The sequence below is a fragment of the Bison bison genome, unplaced genomic scaffold (genome assembly GCF_000754665.1).
Source record: "Bison bison bison isolate TAMUID 2011002044 unplaced genomic scaffold, Bison_UMD1.0 scf7180017864519, whole genome shotgun sequence".
Classification (NCBI taxonomy): Eukaryota; Metazoa; Chordata; class Mammalia; order Artiodactyla; family Bovidae; genus Bison; species Bison bison.
The window spans coordinates 11,774,890-11,794,794 of NW_011495072.1; the positions used below are offsets into that span (position 1 = coordinate 11,774,890).

Sequence of the window (19,905 nt, forward strand, 5' to 3'; positions counted from 1 at the left end):
ACACTCTGGGAGTTGGTGATGGACAGGGAGGCCTGGCATGCTGCGATTCATGGGGTCGCAAAGAGTCGGACACGACTGAGCAACTGAACTGAACTGAACTGCTAATGAATTAAAACTCATTAAATGTACTATTCATTTAACTGAATGAAAAAATTTTTGAAGTAACAGTTAATTTAGGGAGAAAGTATGAAAAAGCTTAAGTTAATTACCTTGCAAGAGTTAAATCATGATGATGGTATTCTAGTGCTTTGGCATAATCATGCAAATAGAAATAAGCATTGCCCAGCTGGCTGTAAATAGCGCTAAGAGTTTTTAAGTCTTCAGTTCCAACTTGAACTGCAGCTTCAAAGAATGACACACCAGCACGGCAGTCTCCAGATTTACACAGACGCTCCCCTTCCAAGGCCAGTTCGAGGCAAGAGGCTTCCATTCTATAAAATTATATAGGACAGACATTCACAACATTACATTACAACTGCATCACAGTGTCTTTTAACTTCCAGCAATATAATTTCAACGTGGACTGCGGCAATTCTTGGTTACAACAGCTGCCTCTACAACTGAAGTATATACACACTATTGATAAAACAGTAAACTTTTATAGCAAAAGCTAATCTGCCTATTCAAATGTCTCTCAACCACAAAGGTCTTTTTTTGACAGGAAGTAGGATTTATTGGTGGGTGTGAGTGAGGAGGGGACAGCACCAGGGCTCTCATGAGTGCAGGGCCCGCCATTTGTTCAGAGAGCTGCGATCAGGGATGCACTTGGCCTCACAGCCATCCAGGATAAGCCACTTTCCTGCCACCGTGTTTTCAAATTCATCTACATTAAACTTAGTAAAGCCCCAGTCCTGGGGAGATGTGGATCTTCTGGTGGCCAGAGAACTTGAATTTGGCCCTGCAGAGAGCCTCAGTCACATGCTCCTTGCTCTGCAGCTTGGTGCAGATGGACGTTATGACTTGGCCAACATGGACCGCGGCCACTGTGCCCTGGGGCTTTCCAAAGGCACTCTGCATACCTGTCTGGAGCCAAGACTGGGGACAGCATGCCAGTCATGAGTGTCCACTGGAAAAAAGGGTGTCTCCAAGGTGCCTTAGGACAACCTGGAGAGCAACAGGCTGCATACACTACCGAGGAGGGTGCTGATGCAGCCACTGCACACTGGGCCCCCGTGGGGAGAAGAACACAAGAGGTCTTTTTTATAGGATAGCTGAACATCTCTATATGGAGCTGATGAAATAAAATTCACATTTTATGACAAGAGGAGGAAGACTTAAATAAAATTTTTCTTCTGCTCATTTGGCCTCCTTCCTCTCCTTTTGTGTGTGTTGCGCATCTGCATTAACCAGACCTCCTTAGGAGATAAGATTCCTTCTCAATCTCATCAGGGGTCACAACGACCCCTTAGGAGGTCTTGTAAGGAGCCACAGTGGTCCATTACTCATTTCTTGCTTTGTACAGGTAGATGTGGATTGTGAAAAATGTCAGTAATATGTCATCTAATGTACAGTGTTTGGACCTCAAAGGGGCAGAACAATTCTCTGAGCTTTCTGAGAGGTGTTCCCAGGTTATAATCCTCAATTTGGCTTGAATAAAATATTTCATTTCTTTCTTAGATCCATCGATTACTTTTTTTTTTGTCAACAGAGCTCATTCTAATTGGCTAACCTAGAGAAACCTGTTTTACCAATGAGAGAATCTAAAATAGTGTTTCCTAAACTGTTCTGAGTTATGGCAGACTAACGGGCTTTCTGGGAGTTTGGGGAGAAAAGGAATGCCTGTGGAGGAGAAGGCCTTTAAGTAATACTCTTCTCTATCCAGGTATGCAGGTGATCTACTCAGCCCCTCCAACCACACATCTCTATGTCATACTCAGGTGAACTCTCATATGCGTGCAGGCACGCGCACGCACGCGTGCACACACACACACACACACACACTCCTTGTCTTACCACCACAGGATCACCTATACTGTAGAAAAATAGAAGAGCAAAATATCTTCAGGTACGAGGTACATTTCCATGAAAGAAGTGTTAAGAAACCTTATGTTATAAAGCAATGATTTAAAGATTTGCAGAAATTCTAATTCTCAAAGTCTGTCACTAAATTTTAAAAGCCAGAAGAATTAAGTTACTATAAATATATCTAAGAGAAAAAACACCAATACTTCCAATTCCAATCCTACACTTTAGTAGGTGCTCTTCACCAAAGTTGCCATGGTGGGTCTTCAACATTTTCATGATTTCTGCCATTCACTTAAAGGTATTTCTGTATTTGGCAAATTCCTTTCAATTGGCACGTGCCATTAACTGCCTTCTCTGGTGGCTCAGACAGTAAAGAATCCGCCTGCAATGCAGGAGACCTGGGTTCAGTCCCGGGCTGGGAAGGTCCCCTGGAGGAGGGCATGGCAACCCACTCCAGTATTCTCGCCTGGAGAATCCCCATGGACAGAGGGGCCTGGTGGGTTGCAGTCCATGTGGTTGTGGAGAGTAGGACACGACTCAGTGACTAAGCACAGCAAAAAAAAAAAAAAAATCTAGCTTCATCTAAAGCAGTATCCATGAAATTGAGTTTGATGTGATACTCACTTTTCTAATGCACATCAAAACAAATATGTAACTCTTAAGACAGGGTGCTCAGGGCTGGGGCACTGGGATGAGGGATGGGATGGGGAGGGAGATGGGTGGGAGGTTCACGATGGGGAACACATGTACACCCATGGCTGATTCATGTGAATGTACGGCAAAAACCACCACAATATTGTAAAGTAATTAGCCTCCAATTAAAAAAAAAAAAAGTGAGTAAAATAAATTTAGGTACTACCAGCGGTATACCACCACCCTTTGGAAGACTCTGATTTAGCTCATCAAGCATTTTAATTTTTAGAGCAGCACTAAATTACTTCTTACTAAAATTGTCTTTGAGCAACACTACAGGAGTGGTGGTTCTTGATCCCGGCTGCACAATAGTGGAGCTCACATGGAGCACTTGTTAAAATTCAACTCTGGGTTCCACTCCCCTGGGCATGAGGTATGCCCTCAGAATTGTTTAAAAGCTCCCAGGTAATTCCAATGTACAAGACAGGGTTGAGAATCACTCCTGTAACAGGAAATGTGAATTAAACCACCACTCACCCTAAACTCATTGAGATCAATTAATACATTTCTTCAGGTGCTGTCTTTTAGCCTATAAAATTTCAAGGATCCTTAGAGTCATAAATTAAAATAGGGTTGTAAGAGTGGAAAATAAATCAGATGAAGCTAGATGAAAAATCTAAACTAACAGAGCCAAAGGTTCAAAGCAGAATTCTCGCTCGGAATAAGTAGATGAAAGTAGTCATCTCTGAGAGGTAATTTTTAAGTTTTATATCCAAGTGTCTTTTTTTTTTTTTTTTAATAATTTAGCCAAAGGCTAAACTGCTTATTCACAGTTAGACTAGTGACTTCACCCTCACTTTATAAATCAAGGTAAAATAATGCAAGTTAACCTCTTTTTAGTATTTTGCTTTAACATTAGACTAGGAATGGGGTGGGGAAAGATAAAGCACGTAGAAAAATAAATTAGTTTACTAGAAATCTTAAATTGCTGTTTTATATTTCTTTATAGGTCACTTCAAATTAATAAAGCCTATTTTTGTCTTTTACAAGTGAAAACTTCCCTTTATTTTTGAATATGAAAGAATTCATAAAAGAAAAAAGATTACTTTTGTTTAAGGTCTTATGAGGTTACTGGTGTATCACATGTGTGAAGAGAAATGAGTCAGCAAAAGATTAATATGTAAAAATGTGGTTTTATCAAAGGCTTCTTTTGCCAGACGTGGTACTTGAGCTAGTTATCTTTATTTGTCTAAATACTGAAACCACTGAACTTCTAAGAATTACCATGGGGGAAAAATTGGAAAAGACATTTTTACACATAAAATACACTACTGTTTCTATTAACAAATTTTAAGCATAATACCAATTATGGAAAAAATTATATGTTGAGCAATTTCACCACTAGGAGTTTATTTTAAAGCTACATCAATACAAATTTAAAAGGATGGTCACAGAAGCGAAAATCCACAAACAGTTTAAACGCCCATCAACAGAGTAGTGGTTTAAAAAATTACATGTCACCATACGATAGAATCCTAGTGATGGCGCACGGCTTCACCCAGGGAGAGAGACACACTGTCGTCACCTGCGGAACCATCAACCCAGGATGATTAGGTTGCTGGCCAGGAAATTAATAAAAGACGAGGCTATTGAAGCAAATTTATTTTTAAAGCAGGACAAAAAAAATTAACATAAAAACTTCTCTGCCATTTGAGTCACTGCCTCGTGCACTGTGTATCTGCATGACACATTAACCGGATCCCCCAGAAGACACGGGAACGCCTACTTGCCCCCTACCCCCAGAAGGCAATTACTCCTGGAGCTAGCACATAGCTCCTTAAGAGAAAACTTTTTTCTCAATCCTGTAAGGGGTCACAATAGTCCACTACTCACCTTGTTGGATGATGTAAACTGTCAACATGCTACTTGGATGTAAAACTCTCCTTGTCTCAAAAACTTGTATTACTGTGCCTTGACTTCTCAGGCAGAGTAGTCCTTAAAGCTTTCTGAAAGACTGTCTCCAGGGTTATAATCCTCCGGTTAGCACAAATAATTTCCCTTTCCTTCTAAGACTGATAGTGATTAACTTTTTTGTCAGAACTATTCATATATAGGATGTGTAAAAATTGGAAGTTAATAACAGTATAATATCCATATAGAACAGAGGAGCATCTTCTTCAAATATATATCTTCACCACAAATATTTGATGTTCTGAACTTAAATTTATACAACATTATAGTGGAACCATCAATCCAAATGCTGTTGCATCTCACAAAACTTAACTATAAGGCTGAATGGCATCCTAAGAATTACAAATTTTCTAAAAGGTATTTTACATAATTCTCATTGGAAACAGTGATAGCTACCTGGAATCCTGCTGGCTACACCGCCGTCCTTAAAGGTGAGAGTGCCCTACAGGACAATCTACCTTAGAAAATTATTTCAGTAACAAATGCTCAAAATAAAGCTCCAACTCTCTAGCTTATGAGTTTATTTTGACATACAGTATAGTTCCGATATGCTTTATTGGAAAAGAAGTCAATGTTCTGGCAAAGTCTCCAACACCTCAAGTATAGCTAATTGCAAAATAGCGAAGGAAGGTTGGTTTATAAATTTTTTAGAAGATCATTAAATAGTAACAGAGAAAGTAATTTCATATCCTCTCTGTCTCTATGAGAGAATAGAATTACTTCATCTGTTTACCAGTTGGGTTAAAAACAAAGAACATACGAAGACTAGAAGACAAGCCAGGAAAATATCTGTCCATTAAAATATATCCCACATATAAAGTTTTCTTTTCATTCTTCCTAATGGCCCACTGAATTATATAATAAAAAAAAAAGTACATTTCTAGTAAGTATAAAGACAGCACTACTATCTTGACTGAAATGTTTACATTTTTGTCAACAGATTGAACATTACAGCTTTAAATCTTCATCTTTGCACAATCTCACATCATTTCAACTTATTTTAACTTTTATATTTTATTATTTTTCACTTTTCTCCTACAACTTGATTTTTTTCTTTACTTTCTTCTTTCTGGTTTCTTGTGTTTACAGTGTATCAATGAAAGCAAAAGAGGATTAAAATCTTGATGCTATATTAAAAAAATTAATAGCCAGTTCTGTCCAAATCTGACTTCCCTTCAAAGACTTATATACTAATTAAGAATAAATGCTGGGATTCAGGACTTAAGATCAAAGCAAGAGTGCCCTGCACCTTCTCCACTGTGCTGTCTCCTGTGGCTGTCGACTGGCTCACTGTAGCCCCTAGTTCCACCTTCCACGTGTTTTAATTGGGCATAGATTTTTTATCACCAGTCCTAGCTGCCATAAACAATTTTCATCTGTCCAGTCTACCACATATATCGAGTTATTCTAGTTTACTTTGTCAAAGGGAAAGCGTAAAACTATCTTGCATTAAATTTAAATTCTGATCAGTAACTCGGTTTTAAAAGTGATTATTCTATACATTATAACAAATTTCATCCTCAAAATGATGCTGGGAGATGGGAATTATTATAGAAGGAGAAAATGATGCTCAGTGACCTGCTTAAGATCATATGATGGCAAAGCTGAGAGGTGAAATCCTGTCTTTGTCTCCAAATCCAGTGTTCTTTCCACCACTCCACATTACCTCAAACTATTCTTCAGAAAGAATATTATTAATAATTATATTTATCTAGCAAAATTGAAAGTCAATACTAAAATTGCATTCCTTCACAACTTAATTGCAATAGCCTAATTTTTATATTAAAGTATTGAAATGTTTTTCTTCAAAGTAACAAGTATAAACAAGGAAATTTCTTTGTTTACTTATATTTTTTACTTATATAATTTACTTATAAATTATATAAGTAAACAGTATAATTATATAAGTAAATAAAAGTATTTACTTATATTTCTTTGTTATACTTAAATAAGTATATAACAAGCTAAACAAAGAAATACAAAACTAGAGAAATTAATATAATGAACCTGATATATCTACCTTTCTACATCAACAATTACCAATATATGATACATTATCAATATATATTTCATCTTTACCTCCACCCTCACTCTGCAACTTTTGAAGTAGATTCTAGAAAACATAGAATTTCATTTGTAAATATTTTGGTATGTACCTCTAAAAGATATGGAGTCATTTTCAAAAAATACAATCACAGTACTATTATCAATCCTAAAAATTTAATGGCAGTTATTTAAAATCAGTTGAACACTTTTAAAAAGTTTAGAAACAAATCCCATTTTTCTGTCAGTCTCCATTTCTCTCTACCTTCATAAATAAGTTGCAAAATATTTCATAAAGCATTCTGATATCTCTTAGGAGGTTTCTTAGTATCTGAAGAATTATTCCATGTCAAAATTTACAAACACACCGTACCACAGAAGCTCCTCCAGGGACAGACGAGGACCTCGATGAAAGAACCAGACGGATGCAACAGCACATGCTAAGTGTTTACCAGAATAGAAAAATAACCTATACAAGGACATGACATCTAAAAACGGGATACAAACTATTACCTGCAGTTATATACTAATCCAGTCATATACAGAATGCTAATTTCACAGGACTGACAAAACCAGAGATTTGTTTGGTGTAGTCTTACTAAAAATAGTTAAAAGTTTTACATTTCTTTTATAGGTGAAGTCTTATATCAATATATAACCATGTTTGACCTATGCTATATCATGAAAAACAATAAATCTAAGATCTTCCTATAGGCACAGGTATAATCCACTCCTCATCAATTGTTACAATATTAAAAACATGGAAATATATAGACTACCATATGTAAAACAGATAGGCAATGGGAATTCGCTGAATGACTTAGGGAACTCAAACCAGGCCTCTGTAACAACCTATTTAGGGGGGATGTGGTAGGAAGCGGGAGGGAAGTTCAAGAAGAAGGGGACATAGGTATACCTATGGTTGACTCATGTTGATGTATGGCAGAAACCACCACAATATTGTAAAGCAATTATCCTTCAATTAAAAAGAAATTTTTTAAAAAAGTAAGCCACTCTTGAAACTATTTAGCAAGACAGATAAACATCTTACTACATGTCTTATTAAACATTTTCAAGAGTGAACCATCAAGTTCATTTGATGGTTATATCCAATGAAATTCAAAGGACATTCCATCAAATGCGGTGCCAGACAACAAGCTAGGCATCATGGCTGCCCAAAGGGAGCCAATAGTCAAAGTAGGGAGTGGCAAAGGAGGAGGAGACAAACACATATAAACAGGTACACTGAATTTTAATATAGTTAGTGCTAAGAGAGAGAGATGCACAGGATATTTGAGCACAGAGAGGGCACTTAAAATATGGAGTTCAGAAACAGTTTCCAGAAGAATATTTTTGAGCTGAATTCCTAGATATTGAGTAGAATTAGCTAAACCAATAAAGTAGGAAGGGCATTCAGGTCATAGGGTGTAGCACGAACAAGGGCACTGAGTCACATACAAGGAACAAGGTGAGGGAATGCAGGAAGTAAGGATGAAGGAACACGTAGAGGCCTGGTAATGCAAGCTCCTGTGTACTACATTAAGCATGGCCCTACCCTGCAAGTGACTAGAAGCCACCAAAGAGATTATGCAGAGGTTGCATGATTAACTCTGTATCTGCAGACTGAGCCCTCTGGAGGAAAATTTAAAAGAGATTCCAAGAGGCCAGAATGGAGAATGGAGGGAGTCTGGAAGGAAGATGATGGGGGCCTGAACTTTCACGGTGGTGGAGAGAAGCCAGATGGATAGATGAATCTGAGCAGCATTTAGGAAGTAAAACTGGCAAGACTTCACACTAGACACAGAGGTTTCTGGAACTATGCCCCAGAGGGTAGAGCAAGAGCATTTCTATTAAAAATTCATTTAAATTATATTGAATGTCTTCCATTTTCTTTCATTTGAAACTTTTAAATTTGCAATAAAAATGCCCTCAGCTTACCTAGATAAACTTTCTTGGCACCATGCCCTAACATGAACCATCTGCTCCAAAGCCAATGACAGTAAATCTCATTCTTTCCTATGCAAGTGCTAAGATACCTAAGGTTTGGTATCAAACATCTTCACTCATTAGGGATAAGAATGCTATTCAAAGCTAGAAGTTCTGATGTTTATTTAATATTAACTCAACAGTTTTGATAAGGAATCTATTAATATCTAATCACCTGATAATTAAGTCTTCCATTCTAATATTTGTGTTTATTTTACAGTTAAGAACAATGAGCATAACTTCCAAAATAAATGTTAAATAATGACGATATACATATTCTTGCTTTGCTCCTAAATGTCTTAGAAATGTCATTAATATTTTACCACTAAATATTAAACTGATTATTAGTTTATCATGTTTAGAAAGTACCCACCCATTCCAACATTAACACCCCTTTTCTTAAAAGCTCATTTATAAAAGATCACTATTTAAAAATTGTAACAAAAATTAGGTTGTTCAGCCAACCACACTACAAAATCTATCTTCTACCCTCGAAGATTTAGAAATATATTTCACTTTAATATCTGCATTATAAAAAGAGTAACAGAGTTTAAAATAACTAATCATAAACTCTTCCACAGAACATTAGCAAACAAACTATAGAATATAATTGTTCTCTACTACCATTTCCCTATAGAAAGGATATAAAAACTTACTACAAGCACAACAAAAGGAAAACACTGTTTAAAGGAGATACTAACTATGGCTAGTATATTTTCATATTTAAATTTCAAATGATCAGAGTTAAACACATGTTTAAATAAATATTAAAATTACCCACTAAGAAAGCAGCAGTCTTACCTGTAACGAACATGAAAAGAATGGTCTTCTCTCATGTTTATCAAATTTTCCTCCATCGAGTCATATTATAAGCTGGGTATACTAAGAAATTATTTTATTTTGTGCCAATCCAGCTCTACAATGTAGAATTGCTGCAGAACATTGTCCGGTTAGTATATTAATGAGTTGGTGTTAATACATCCTAAGCTCCTGCTTCTTCTTTATTAATAATGAAAGGAGGTCAATGTCAGACAGCTTAAAGGTTCAAAATGTGTCCCAAATCCTTGCATCTCTGGCCCTTTCAGCAGCACTTCAGCAACATTTCTGCAAAAGGAATACAAGATGTTTTGCTTGAAGTCCTATTTTCAAAGAACAACCTAAAGTAATTCCAAGCTGTACATAATCACACAGCTAATTTCACAGACTGCTGTCATGTCAACTATGGCAGAAAAACAGCAAAGGGCTTAATCAACAGAGGGCTTCTAAATAAGGATGTAAACATATGATATTTACTTGAGACATGCACTTTTTAATTTTTTAAATTGGTTTAAAATACAATAATTTTATGTAATATTTTCCATTACAAATATAAAAGAATAGATATAATACTAGTATCTTAAAATTGTAATATTTTAAGATTTAAAAAACTACCATTAACAAATAAAATGAAAATTCAACAACTCATTTGAACAAGTCAGTCCTAAACTCTATAAATTTACTTCTTCAAAGAAGATATTTGTGCTGATTTTAAAATTTTCTCTGAAAGCGATTATACCCACAATGAACAGCAAAAGGATGAATATGAAGATGTAAAAGAGGACATCAAAATCGTAAAATGTGGGCGAGGGGAGTAAGAAAATGTAGATCTTTTCCCCCCTGGAATGTATCTGAGCCTGTATGACTACCAGTCTAAGGCAAGTAGATGTACGAAAGGGTTAACATACTTGAAAAACAGGGTAACCACAAATCAAAAACATACAATAGATTCACAGAAACCAAAAGAAAGAGAACATAAGTATAATACAAGAAAAAATCATCAAACCACAAAATGAAAAGCAAAAAGAAAAAGGGACAAAGAAGAAATACAAAAATCAACGGGAAAACAATGTTTAAAATGGCATAAATACATATCTATCAATAACTACATTAAATGTCAATGAACTAAATGCTCCAATCAAAAGATGGAATGGCAGTCTGGATTAAAACAACAGACTACAATATGCTGCCAACAAGAGACCCACTTTAAGGCAGAGTAGACTTATAGATTGAAAGCAAAGGGATGGAAAAGGATATCTCATGGAAACAAAAATGACAAGAAAGCAAGAGCTGCTATACTCAGACAAAATAACTTTAAACCAAAAGCCATAAAGATAAAGAAGGATGCTATATGGTGATAAAAGGATCAATACAAGAAGAGGATTTTACACTCGTCAACATATATACATCCAGCAAAAGCAGTTATAAGAGGGAAGTTTATAATAATACAATCTTACCTCAAGAAACAAGAAAAACATCAAATAAACAAGCTAAACTTGCATCTAAAACAACTAGAGAAAGAAGAACAAACAAAACCTCAAGTTAGTAGAAGGAAGGAAATCATAAAGATTAGAGCTGAAATAAATGAAACAGAGACAAAGAGAACAATCGCAAAGATCAATGAAACTAAAAGCTGGTTCTTTGAAAAGATAAAATTGATAAACCTTTAGCTAGACTTATCAAGGAAAAAAGGGAGAAGACTCAAATCAGTAGAATTAGAAATGAAAAATGAGAAGTTACAACTCACCCCATAGAAATTCCAAGGGTCATGAGACTACTATGAACAATTATATGCCAATAAAATGGACAACCTGGAAGAAATGGACAAATTCTTATAAAGGTACAGTCTCCATAGACTGTGAACCAGGAAAAAATAGAAAATATGAACAGACCAATCACAAGCATTAAAAGTGAAACTATTATTAAAAACCTCCCAACAAACAAAAGTCCAGGACCTCACAGCTTCCCAGGCCAATTTTATCAAACATTTGATTCCTTGTGACCCCATGGACTATACAGTCCATGGAATTCTCCAGGCCAGAATATTAGAGTGGTTGCCATGCCCTCCTCCAGGGGATCTTCCCAACTCAGGGATCAAACCCAGGTCTCTCACATTGCAGGTGGATTCATTACCAGCTGAGCCACCAAGGAAACCCATCAAACATTTAGAGAACAGTTAACAACTATCCTTCTGAAACTTTTCCAAAAAATCACAGAGGAAGGAAAACTTCCCAACTCATTTTATGAAGCCACCATCACCCTGATACCAAAACCAGATACCATCACCCTGATACCAAAACCACAGAAAAAGAAAATTACTTTTTATGATAAAAATAAAAAAGCTCTCCAGAAAGTGGGCATGCTGCCAAGTCGCTTCAGTCGTGTCTGACTCTGTGCGACCCCATAGGGCAGCCCACCAGGCTCCCCTGTCCCTGGGACTTTCCAGGCAAGAACACTGGAGTGGGTTGCCATTTCCTCCTCCAATGCATGAAAGTGAAAAGGGAAAGTGAAGTCACTCAGTTGTGTCCGACTCCTAGCAACCCCATGGACTGCAGCCTACCAGGCTCCTCCATCCATGGGATTTTCCAGGCAAGAGTACTGGAGTGGGTTGCCATTGCCTTCTCCAAAAGTGGGCATGGAGGGTACATAACTCAACATAATAAGGCCATATATAATAAACCTGTATCCATTGTTTTCCCATCTAATTGCCATGAAGTGATGGGACTGGACACTGGAAACAGTGACAGACTTTCTTTTCTTGGGCTCCAAAATCACTGCAGAATATAATTGCAGCCATTAAATTAAAAGATGCTTGCTCCTTGGAAGAAAAGCTATGACCAACCTAGACAGCATATTAAAAAGAGAGACGCTACTTTGCCAACAAAGGTCTGTCTAGTCAAAGCTATGGTTTTTCCAGTAGTCATGTATGGATGTGAGAGTATTCCATAAAAAAAGCGCCAAAGAATTGATGCTTTTGAACTGTGGTGTTGGAGAAGACTCTTGAGAGTCCCTTGGACTGCAAGGAGATCAAACCAGTCAATCATAAAGGAAATCAGTCCTGAATATTCATTGGAAGGACTGATGCTGAAGCTGAAGCTCCCAAACTCTGGCTATCTGATGCGAAGAACTGACTCACTGGAAAAGACCCTGATGCTGGGAAAGACTGAAGGCAGGAGGAGAAGGGAATGACAGAGGATGAGATGATCGGATGGCATCACTGACTCGATGGACATGAGTTTGAGCAAGCTCTGGGAGTTGGTGACAGACAGGGAAGCCTTGCGTGCTGCAGTCCATGGAGTTGCACACAACTGAGTGACTGAACTGAACTGAAGGAGACAACTGAAAACTCTGTTTCAGACAACTGAAAACCTGTACTGTGAAAACTATAAGATGCTGATGAAAGAACTTGAAGATGACATAAACAGATGGAAAGATATACCATGTTCATGGATTGGAAGAATCAATGTTGTAAAAATGATTATACTACCCAAGGCAATCTACGGACTCAATGTAATCTCTATCAAATTACCAATGGCATTTTTTCATAGAACTAACACACACAAAAATCTCAAAATTTGTATGGAGACACAGAAGACCCCAAATAGCCAAAGCAATCTTTAAAAGAAAAACAGAGCTGGAAGAATCAGGCTCCATGACCTCCAACTATACTACAAAGCTACAGTCATCAAAACAGTATGTAACCAGTACAAAAATAGAAATATAGACAACAGAACAGGATAGAAAACCCAGAAATAGCCCATGCACCTATGGTCAATTAATCTATGACAAAGGAGTCAAGACTACACAATGTTGGAAAGAGTCTCTTCAACAAATGGTGCTGGGAAAACTGGACACGCCACATGTTAAAAAAAAAAAATGAAATTAGATCATTCCTTAAGTCCATACACACAAAAAAGCTCAAAATGGATTAAAGACGTAAATGTGAGACTGGACGCTATAAAACTCCTAGGGGAAAACATATGCAGAATACTCTGACATAAATCACAGCAACATCTTTTTAATCCATGTCCCAGAATAATGGAAATAAATGCAAAAATAAACAAATGGGACCTACTTAAACTCAAAAGCGTTTGCACAATAAAGGAAATGATAGACAAAATGAAAAGAGAGCCCACAGATTGGGAGAAAACATTTGCAAATGATGTGACCAATAAGGAATTAAGTCTCCAAAATTTACAGCTTATTAGGCTTACTAGCATCGATACAAACAACCCACTCAAAAAATGGGCAGACCTGAATAGACATTTCTGCAAAGAGGACATAAAGATAGCCAATAGGCACATGAAAAATGTTCAACATCACTAGTGTTCAAAGAAATGCAAATCAAAACTACCATGAGATATCACCTCACACCAGTCAGAATGGCTATCATCAAAAAATCCACAAACAACAAATGCTGGAGAGGGTGTGGGGACAAAGAAACCCTCTGGCACAGTTGGCAGGAATGTAAATTGGTATAGCCACTACGGAGAACAGTACGGATTTTCCTTAAAAAACTAAAAAACAGAGCTACCACATGACTCTACAATCCCACTCCTGGGCATATATCCAGAGAAAAACATGGCCCAGAAAGATACATGCACCCCAATGTTCACTGCAGCTCTGTTTATAATACCCAAGACATGGAAGCAACCTAAATGTCTGTTGACACAAGAATGGATAAAGAAGATATGCTATACATATACAATAGACTAGACTATTACTGAGCCATTATAAAGAATGAAATAGGGTCTTTTGAAGCAACATGGATGGACCTAGAGAATGCCATACTGAGTGAAGTAAGTCAGTGAAGAGATATATCATATGACATTCCTTACATAAGGAATCTAAAAGAAATCATGCAAATGAACTTATTTACAAAACAGAAAGAGACTCATGGACTTAGAAAATCAACTTATGGTTGCCAGGGGGAAGGGACAGTTAGGGACTTTGGGAAAGTCAAGTACACACCACTGTATTTAAAATGGATAACCAACAAAGACCTATTGTATAGCACATGGAACTCTGCTCAATGTTCTGTGCCAGCTTGGATGAGTCGGGGGTTTGAGGGGGAACAGATACATGTATATGTATGACTGAGTCTCTTTGCTGTTCACCTGAAACCACCAGAACATTGTTAATCAGCTATACCCCAATACAAAATGTTTTTGGTGTTAAAAAAGAATTAAACACATATGCATCTAATAAGGGAGTGCCCAATACGTAAAACAAATACTAATAGATATAAAGGGAAAAATGAATAGGAATACAATAATAGTAGGAGACTTTTCAACACACTACTCACTTCAGTGGACAGATCTTTCATTCAGAGAATCAACATGGCAACAGAGATACTCAATAATGTAACAGAACAGTTAGACTTAATTGATATTTTCAGGACAAGACATCCAAAAAACCAGAATATAGATTCTTTTCAAGTGCATATGGAACATTTTCCAGGACTGATCACATACCAGGGCATAAAAGAAGCCTCAACAAATTTAAGAGTACAGAAATTAACTCAAGCATCCTTTCTGACCATAACACCATGAAATCAGAAATTAACCACAGAAGAAGAAATGAGGAAAAAAATAATTACATGGAGATTAAACAATATGCTACTGAAAAACCTCAACGGATCAACAATGGAATCAAAAAGGAAATTAAACTACAACCTTTAAGGTAACAGTTAAGAGAAACAAGGTAAAAATAAGATATATGTGCTTACATAAACAAAATTATATATATGTGTGTCTGTGTGAGTGTGTATGTATTCCTGGAATCCAGTGTTATAAACAACCCCATAGGTGAGCTAGTCCAACATATTACTACCACATTCCCAGAAAGGTTACAAGGCAGCTAATCCTAATTTTGAATAGTCCTTTTAGCAAGCTATTCCATATTTTGAGCAATCTTTCCATTTCTACCCATTTCTCCCTTCTACTGGCATCCAGTAAAGCCTAACTCCTTTTCCACATAACATCCTTTTAAGTATTTCAGCTATAATATAAACTAGACTCTAACTAATACACATTCACTGCTTTGTTAATTAACTATAATTAGAGAGGATAGTAGGGAACAGAGCAGGCGGAGCAAGGTAGAAAGGATTAGTCTAGAGGGACTTCCTAGAGCGAATGAGGTTTTCATATTAATAACCAAAGTGGCATATAAGAAACACAAAATATTATTCCTCTTATCCTCTCTCCTGGCCAACAAATGAAGCAGTATCTTAAGAAAGGAGGAAAAGATGGGTAATGGTTATTAAACCAACAAATCTCCTCTTTTTCCTTTTGTTTAGAATTCATTGTACTTTTTTTCTTTAATAAAAAACATTTAGGAAACTGGGCTTCCCAGCTGGTGCTTGTGGTATAGAACCACCTGCCACTGTAGGAGACACAAGAAACACAGGTTCAATCCCTAGGTCAGGAAGATTCCCTGGAGGAGGGCATGGCAACCCACTCCAGTATTCTTGCCTGGAGAATCCCATGGACAGAAGAGCCTGGCAGGCTATGGTCCACAGGGTTGCAAAGAGTCAGACATGACTGAAGCGACATGGCATGCAGACACATTAAGAGAATTAGTGTATTCAGAGCAACAGCTCCAAAGTGCATTTAAATTACACAACCGCTAAACTGTCAATTAAACTGTTTTCCACTACCACTTTGAGGTTTAGGTTATTTATAGTATGGGGCAGAAGGTGAGGTATTAGAATTAAGTTAAATTACAATTTAATTGAAATATTTTTCCAGCTGTGGTATCATAATGAAATCCCCAAGCTCACCAAGTATTAAAAAAAAAAGTTAACTTCATACTTATTAAAAAAATAAGTATTAATTAAATTAACAGATGTATATAAATGGAGCTGCATAATACCTTACTTGATTAGGACTGCATACAGAACTGTAAAAGAATGTATTTCACCACTTTACCAAGACAATTTATAAATGGTTTTACTATTTTCAATGGGAGAGTATCCCCCAAAAGTTACTCTTAAATTCAATCTCTGTAACAATTAAGTGGTATTTATCTTACATTTAGTCACTGAACAAACAAGTAATTCTTTTTTTTTTTTGCCACTTCATTTTTTTAATTGAAGGATATTTGCTTTACAGAATTTTGTGGTTTTCTGTCACACATCAACCAGAATCAGCCATAGGTACACCTCCCTCCTGAATCTCCCTTCCATCTCCCTCCCCATCCCACCTTTCTAGACTGTCGCAGAGCCCCTGCTTGAGTTCCCTGAGTCATACAGCAAATTCCCATTGGCTATCTATTTCACTTATGGTATTGTAAATTTCCATGTTACTCTCTCTATACAACTCACCCTCTCCCTTCTCCCCCCGCCCCCCACCCCATGTCCTTAGGTCTGTTTTCTATGTCTGTTTCTCCACTGCTGCCCTGAAAATAAATTCATCAGTACCATCTTTCTAGATTACATATATATGTGTCAGTACATGATATTTATACTTCTGAGTTCACTCTATATAATAGGCTCTAGATTCGTCCACCTCACTAGAAATGACTCAAATGTGTTCCTTTTTATGGCTGAGTAGTATTCCATTATGTATATGTACCACAGCTTCTTTATCCAGTCATCTGTCAATGGACATCTAGGTTGCTTCCATGTTCTAGCTATTGTAAATAGTGCTGCAATGAACACTGGGGTACATGTGTCTTTCTCAGTTTGGGTTTCCTCAGGGTATATGCCTAGAAATGAGATTGCCAGGTCGTATGGTGGTCATATGGTGGTTTTATTCCTAGTTTTTTAAAGACTCTCCATCCTGTCTTCCATAGTGGCTGCATCAGTTTCTATTCCTACCAGCAATGCAAGGGGGTTCCCTTTTCTCCACACTCTCTCCAGCATTTACTGTTTGTAGACTTTTTGATGATGGCTATTCTGACTGGTGTGAGGTGGTATCTCATTGTAGTTTTGATTTGCAGTTCTCTAATAATAAGCCATGTTGAGCATCTTTTCATTTGTTAGACATCTGTATTTCTTCTTTGGAGAAATGTCTGTTTAGGTCTTTTTCCCACTTTTTGATTGGGTTGTTTGTTTTTCTGATATTGAACTGTATGAACTGCTTGTGTATTTTGGAAATTAATTCTTTGTCAGTTGTTTCCTTTGCTATTATTTTCTCCCATTCTGAGGGCTGTTTTCTCACCATGTTTGTAGTTTCCTTTGTTGTGCAAATGCTTTTTTAAGTTTAATCAAGTAGTACCACTTGTTTATTTTTGTTTTTATTTCCATTACTCTAGGAGGTGGGTCATAGAAGGTCTTGCTTTGATTTATGTCATTGAGTGTTCTGCTTATGTTTTCCTCTAAGAGTTTTATAGTTTCTGGTCTTACATTTAGGCCTTTAATTCATTTTGAGTTTATCTTTGTGTATGGTGTTAGGAAGTGTTCTAATTTCATTCTTTTGCATGTAGCTGTCCAGTTTTCCCTACGCCACTTATTGAAGAGGCTATTTTTGCCCCACTCTACTTTCTTGAACAAACAAGTAATTCTTTATTCAATGATTCATGTTGCAAAAATCTCTAACCAGTTTATTAACAATATGTTCATTCATGCTCCACATGGAGTTAACAAACTCACTGCATATTTTTATGTATTACTAGTACAACACTAATAAAATTTACAATAATATTAAATCATAAATTTTTCATTAAGATAAGAAAATTTAATGACAGGACCAGGAAATGGAATGGAAATTACAGGTTTGAAAGAATATTAAGAAGTCATCAAGTTTAACTTCCACTCTCCATTAAGACTTACAACTAATAATTTACAAAGAACACATATGCCCTTAAAAACACCTCCCACGTTTAACAGCAATGCTCCAAAAACCACACTGCTAACAAAATTGTTAACTTACAGCATTTTTTGGTCTGACTATAGATAAAGAGAAAGCAATAAGTACTTTCCATATCCTAGAAACTGACAGAAGCATGTAGACTGCCTCATGTCTAATTTCCTGATTAGGAAGTCAAAACAGGCAGACTCCCCAGTTACACACGCAGTCAGACTTCTAGACACTATCCAAGGTATGCAATCAGAGTAAACAATAAATCCCAGACTTGTTATACTCCACTGGCAACAAAGTATCTTCAAACTAGGTGACTAGGAAAAACAGGGGATAGACAGTTACAGCTGATCTTTTTGAATGGGTCTGAACTCCACAGGTCCACTTATAGGGGAACTTTTTTCAATAAATACATGCTATAGTACTATACAATCCACACTGTCGGAGAAGGGATAAGATACCCACTCCAGTATTCTTAGGCTTCCCTTGTGGCTCAGCTGGTAAAGAATTTGCCTGCAATGTGGGAGACCTGGGTTCGATCCCTGACTTGGGAAGATTCCCTGGAGAAGGGAAAGGCTACCCACTCCAGTATCCTGGCCTGGAGAATTCCATGGATTGTATAGTCCGTGGGGTCACAAAGAGTCGGAAATGACTGAGCAACTTTCCCTTCCCTTCACTTCACAGATGTAGAACCATGGATACAGAGGGGCCAAATGTAAAATTATTAATGGATTTTCCACTGCACAAGGGGTCAGCACCCCACACCTCCACAGTTTTCAAGAGTTAACTGTCTATTTTTTGTCCTTATTTTGATTTACTGGAGAAGGCAATGGTAACCCACTCCAGTATTCTTACCTGGAGAATCCCATGGCCAGAAGAGACTGGTGGGCTACAGTCCATGGGGTCGCAAAGAGTCGGACGTGACTGAGCAACTAACACACACACATTTCGATTCATTTAAACTATCTACTCCTGACTGTAACCTAAATGCCAATAACTTTTGGTCTGATTCTTTCATTCATGTATCTCTATATACTAGTAAAACCCATTCGATAATAAATATAACTTACTTTTCTTGCCTCCAGGTTTGATAATTTAAATTCTTTAAACTTCTCTTATCTTAATAATTCCCTCTAAAGTACAATATTCAAATTCCCCAAATCCCTTTCAGTTGTAATGTTTCAAATCAGACATAGTAGCTGTTTATAAATTGGAACTGGAATAAATATTGAGGAAGAATGAAGGACATATTTAAATAAAATTCTTCCACTTTAGAATTCAGGGTACAGGTTAGAGCAATAATACACATCATAGTGCTAATGGGGTAGCAAAGTAGGATGCCGAAACATCCACTTATAAAATAAACTCAAGTAACTACCTTAGGTAAACTATTTTCTGTCAAATTAGGTATCTGTAAGTATATTCTTTGCAGCCAAAGATGGAGAAGCTCTATACAGACAGCAAAAACAAGACCGGGAGCTGACTGTGGCTCAGATCATGAGCTCCTTATTGCCAAATTCAGACTGAAATGGAAGAAAGTGGGGAAAACCACTAGACCATTCAGGTATGACCTAAATCAAATCCCTTATGATTATACAGTGGAAGTGAGAAATAGATTTAAGGGACTAGATCTGATAGATAGAGTGCCTGATGAACTATGGACTGAGGTTCGTGACATTGTACAGTAGAC

At 36.9% G+C, this 19,905-nt stretch overlaps 1 protein-coding gene across 2 annotated transcripts in view; it reads right to left on the reverse strand.

Moving 5' to 3' along the window:
• GPSM2 (G-protein signaling modulator 2) overlaps positions 1 to 19,905 on the reverse strand; it is a 53,377-nt gene that overhangs the window by 25,773 nt on the left and 7,699 nt on the right. The window contains exons 1-3 of one of the 2 annotated variants that reach the window (XM_010830932.1): positions 11,162 to 11,231; positions 9,400 to 9,702; positions 210 to 431 (exon numbers count right to left, since the gene is read on the reverse strand). In XM_010830932.1, the coding sequence (XP_010829234.1) occupies positions 210 to 431; positions 9,400 to 9,455 (278 nt within the window). In that variant the 5' untranslated portion in view covers positions 9,456 to 9,702; positions 11,162 to 11,231. Of the gene's footprint in view, positions 1 to 209; positions 432 to 9,399; positions 9,703 to 11,161; positions 11,232 to 19,905 lie in introns of those variants that run through there. The other variant, XM_010830933.1, reaches the window with a different exon arrangement.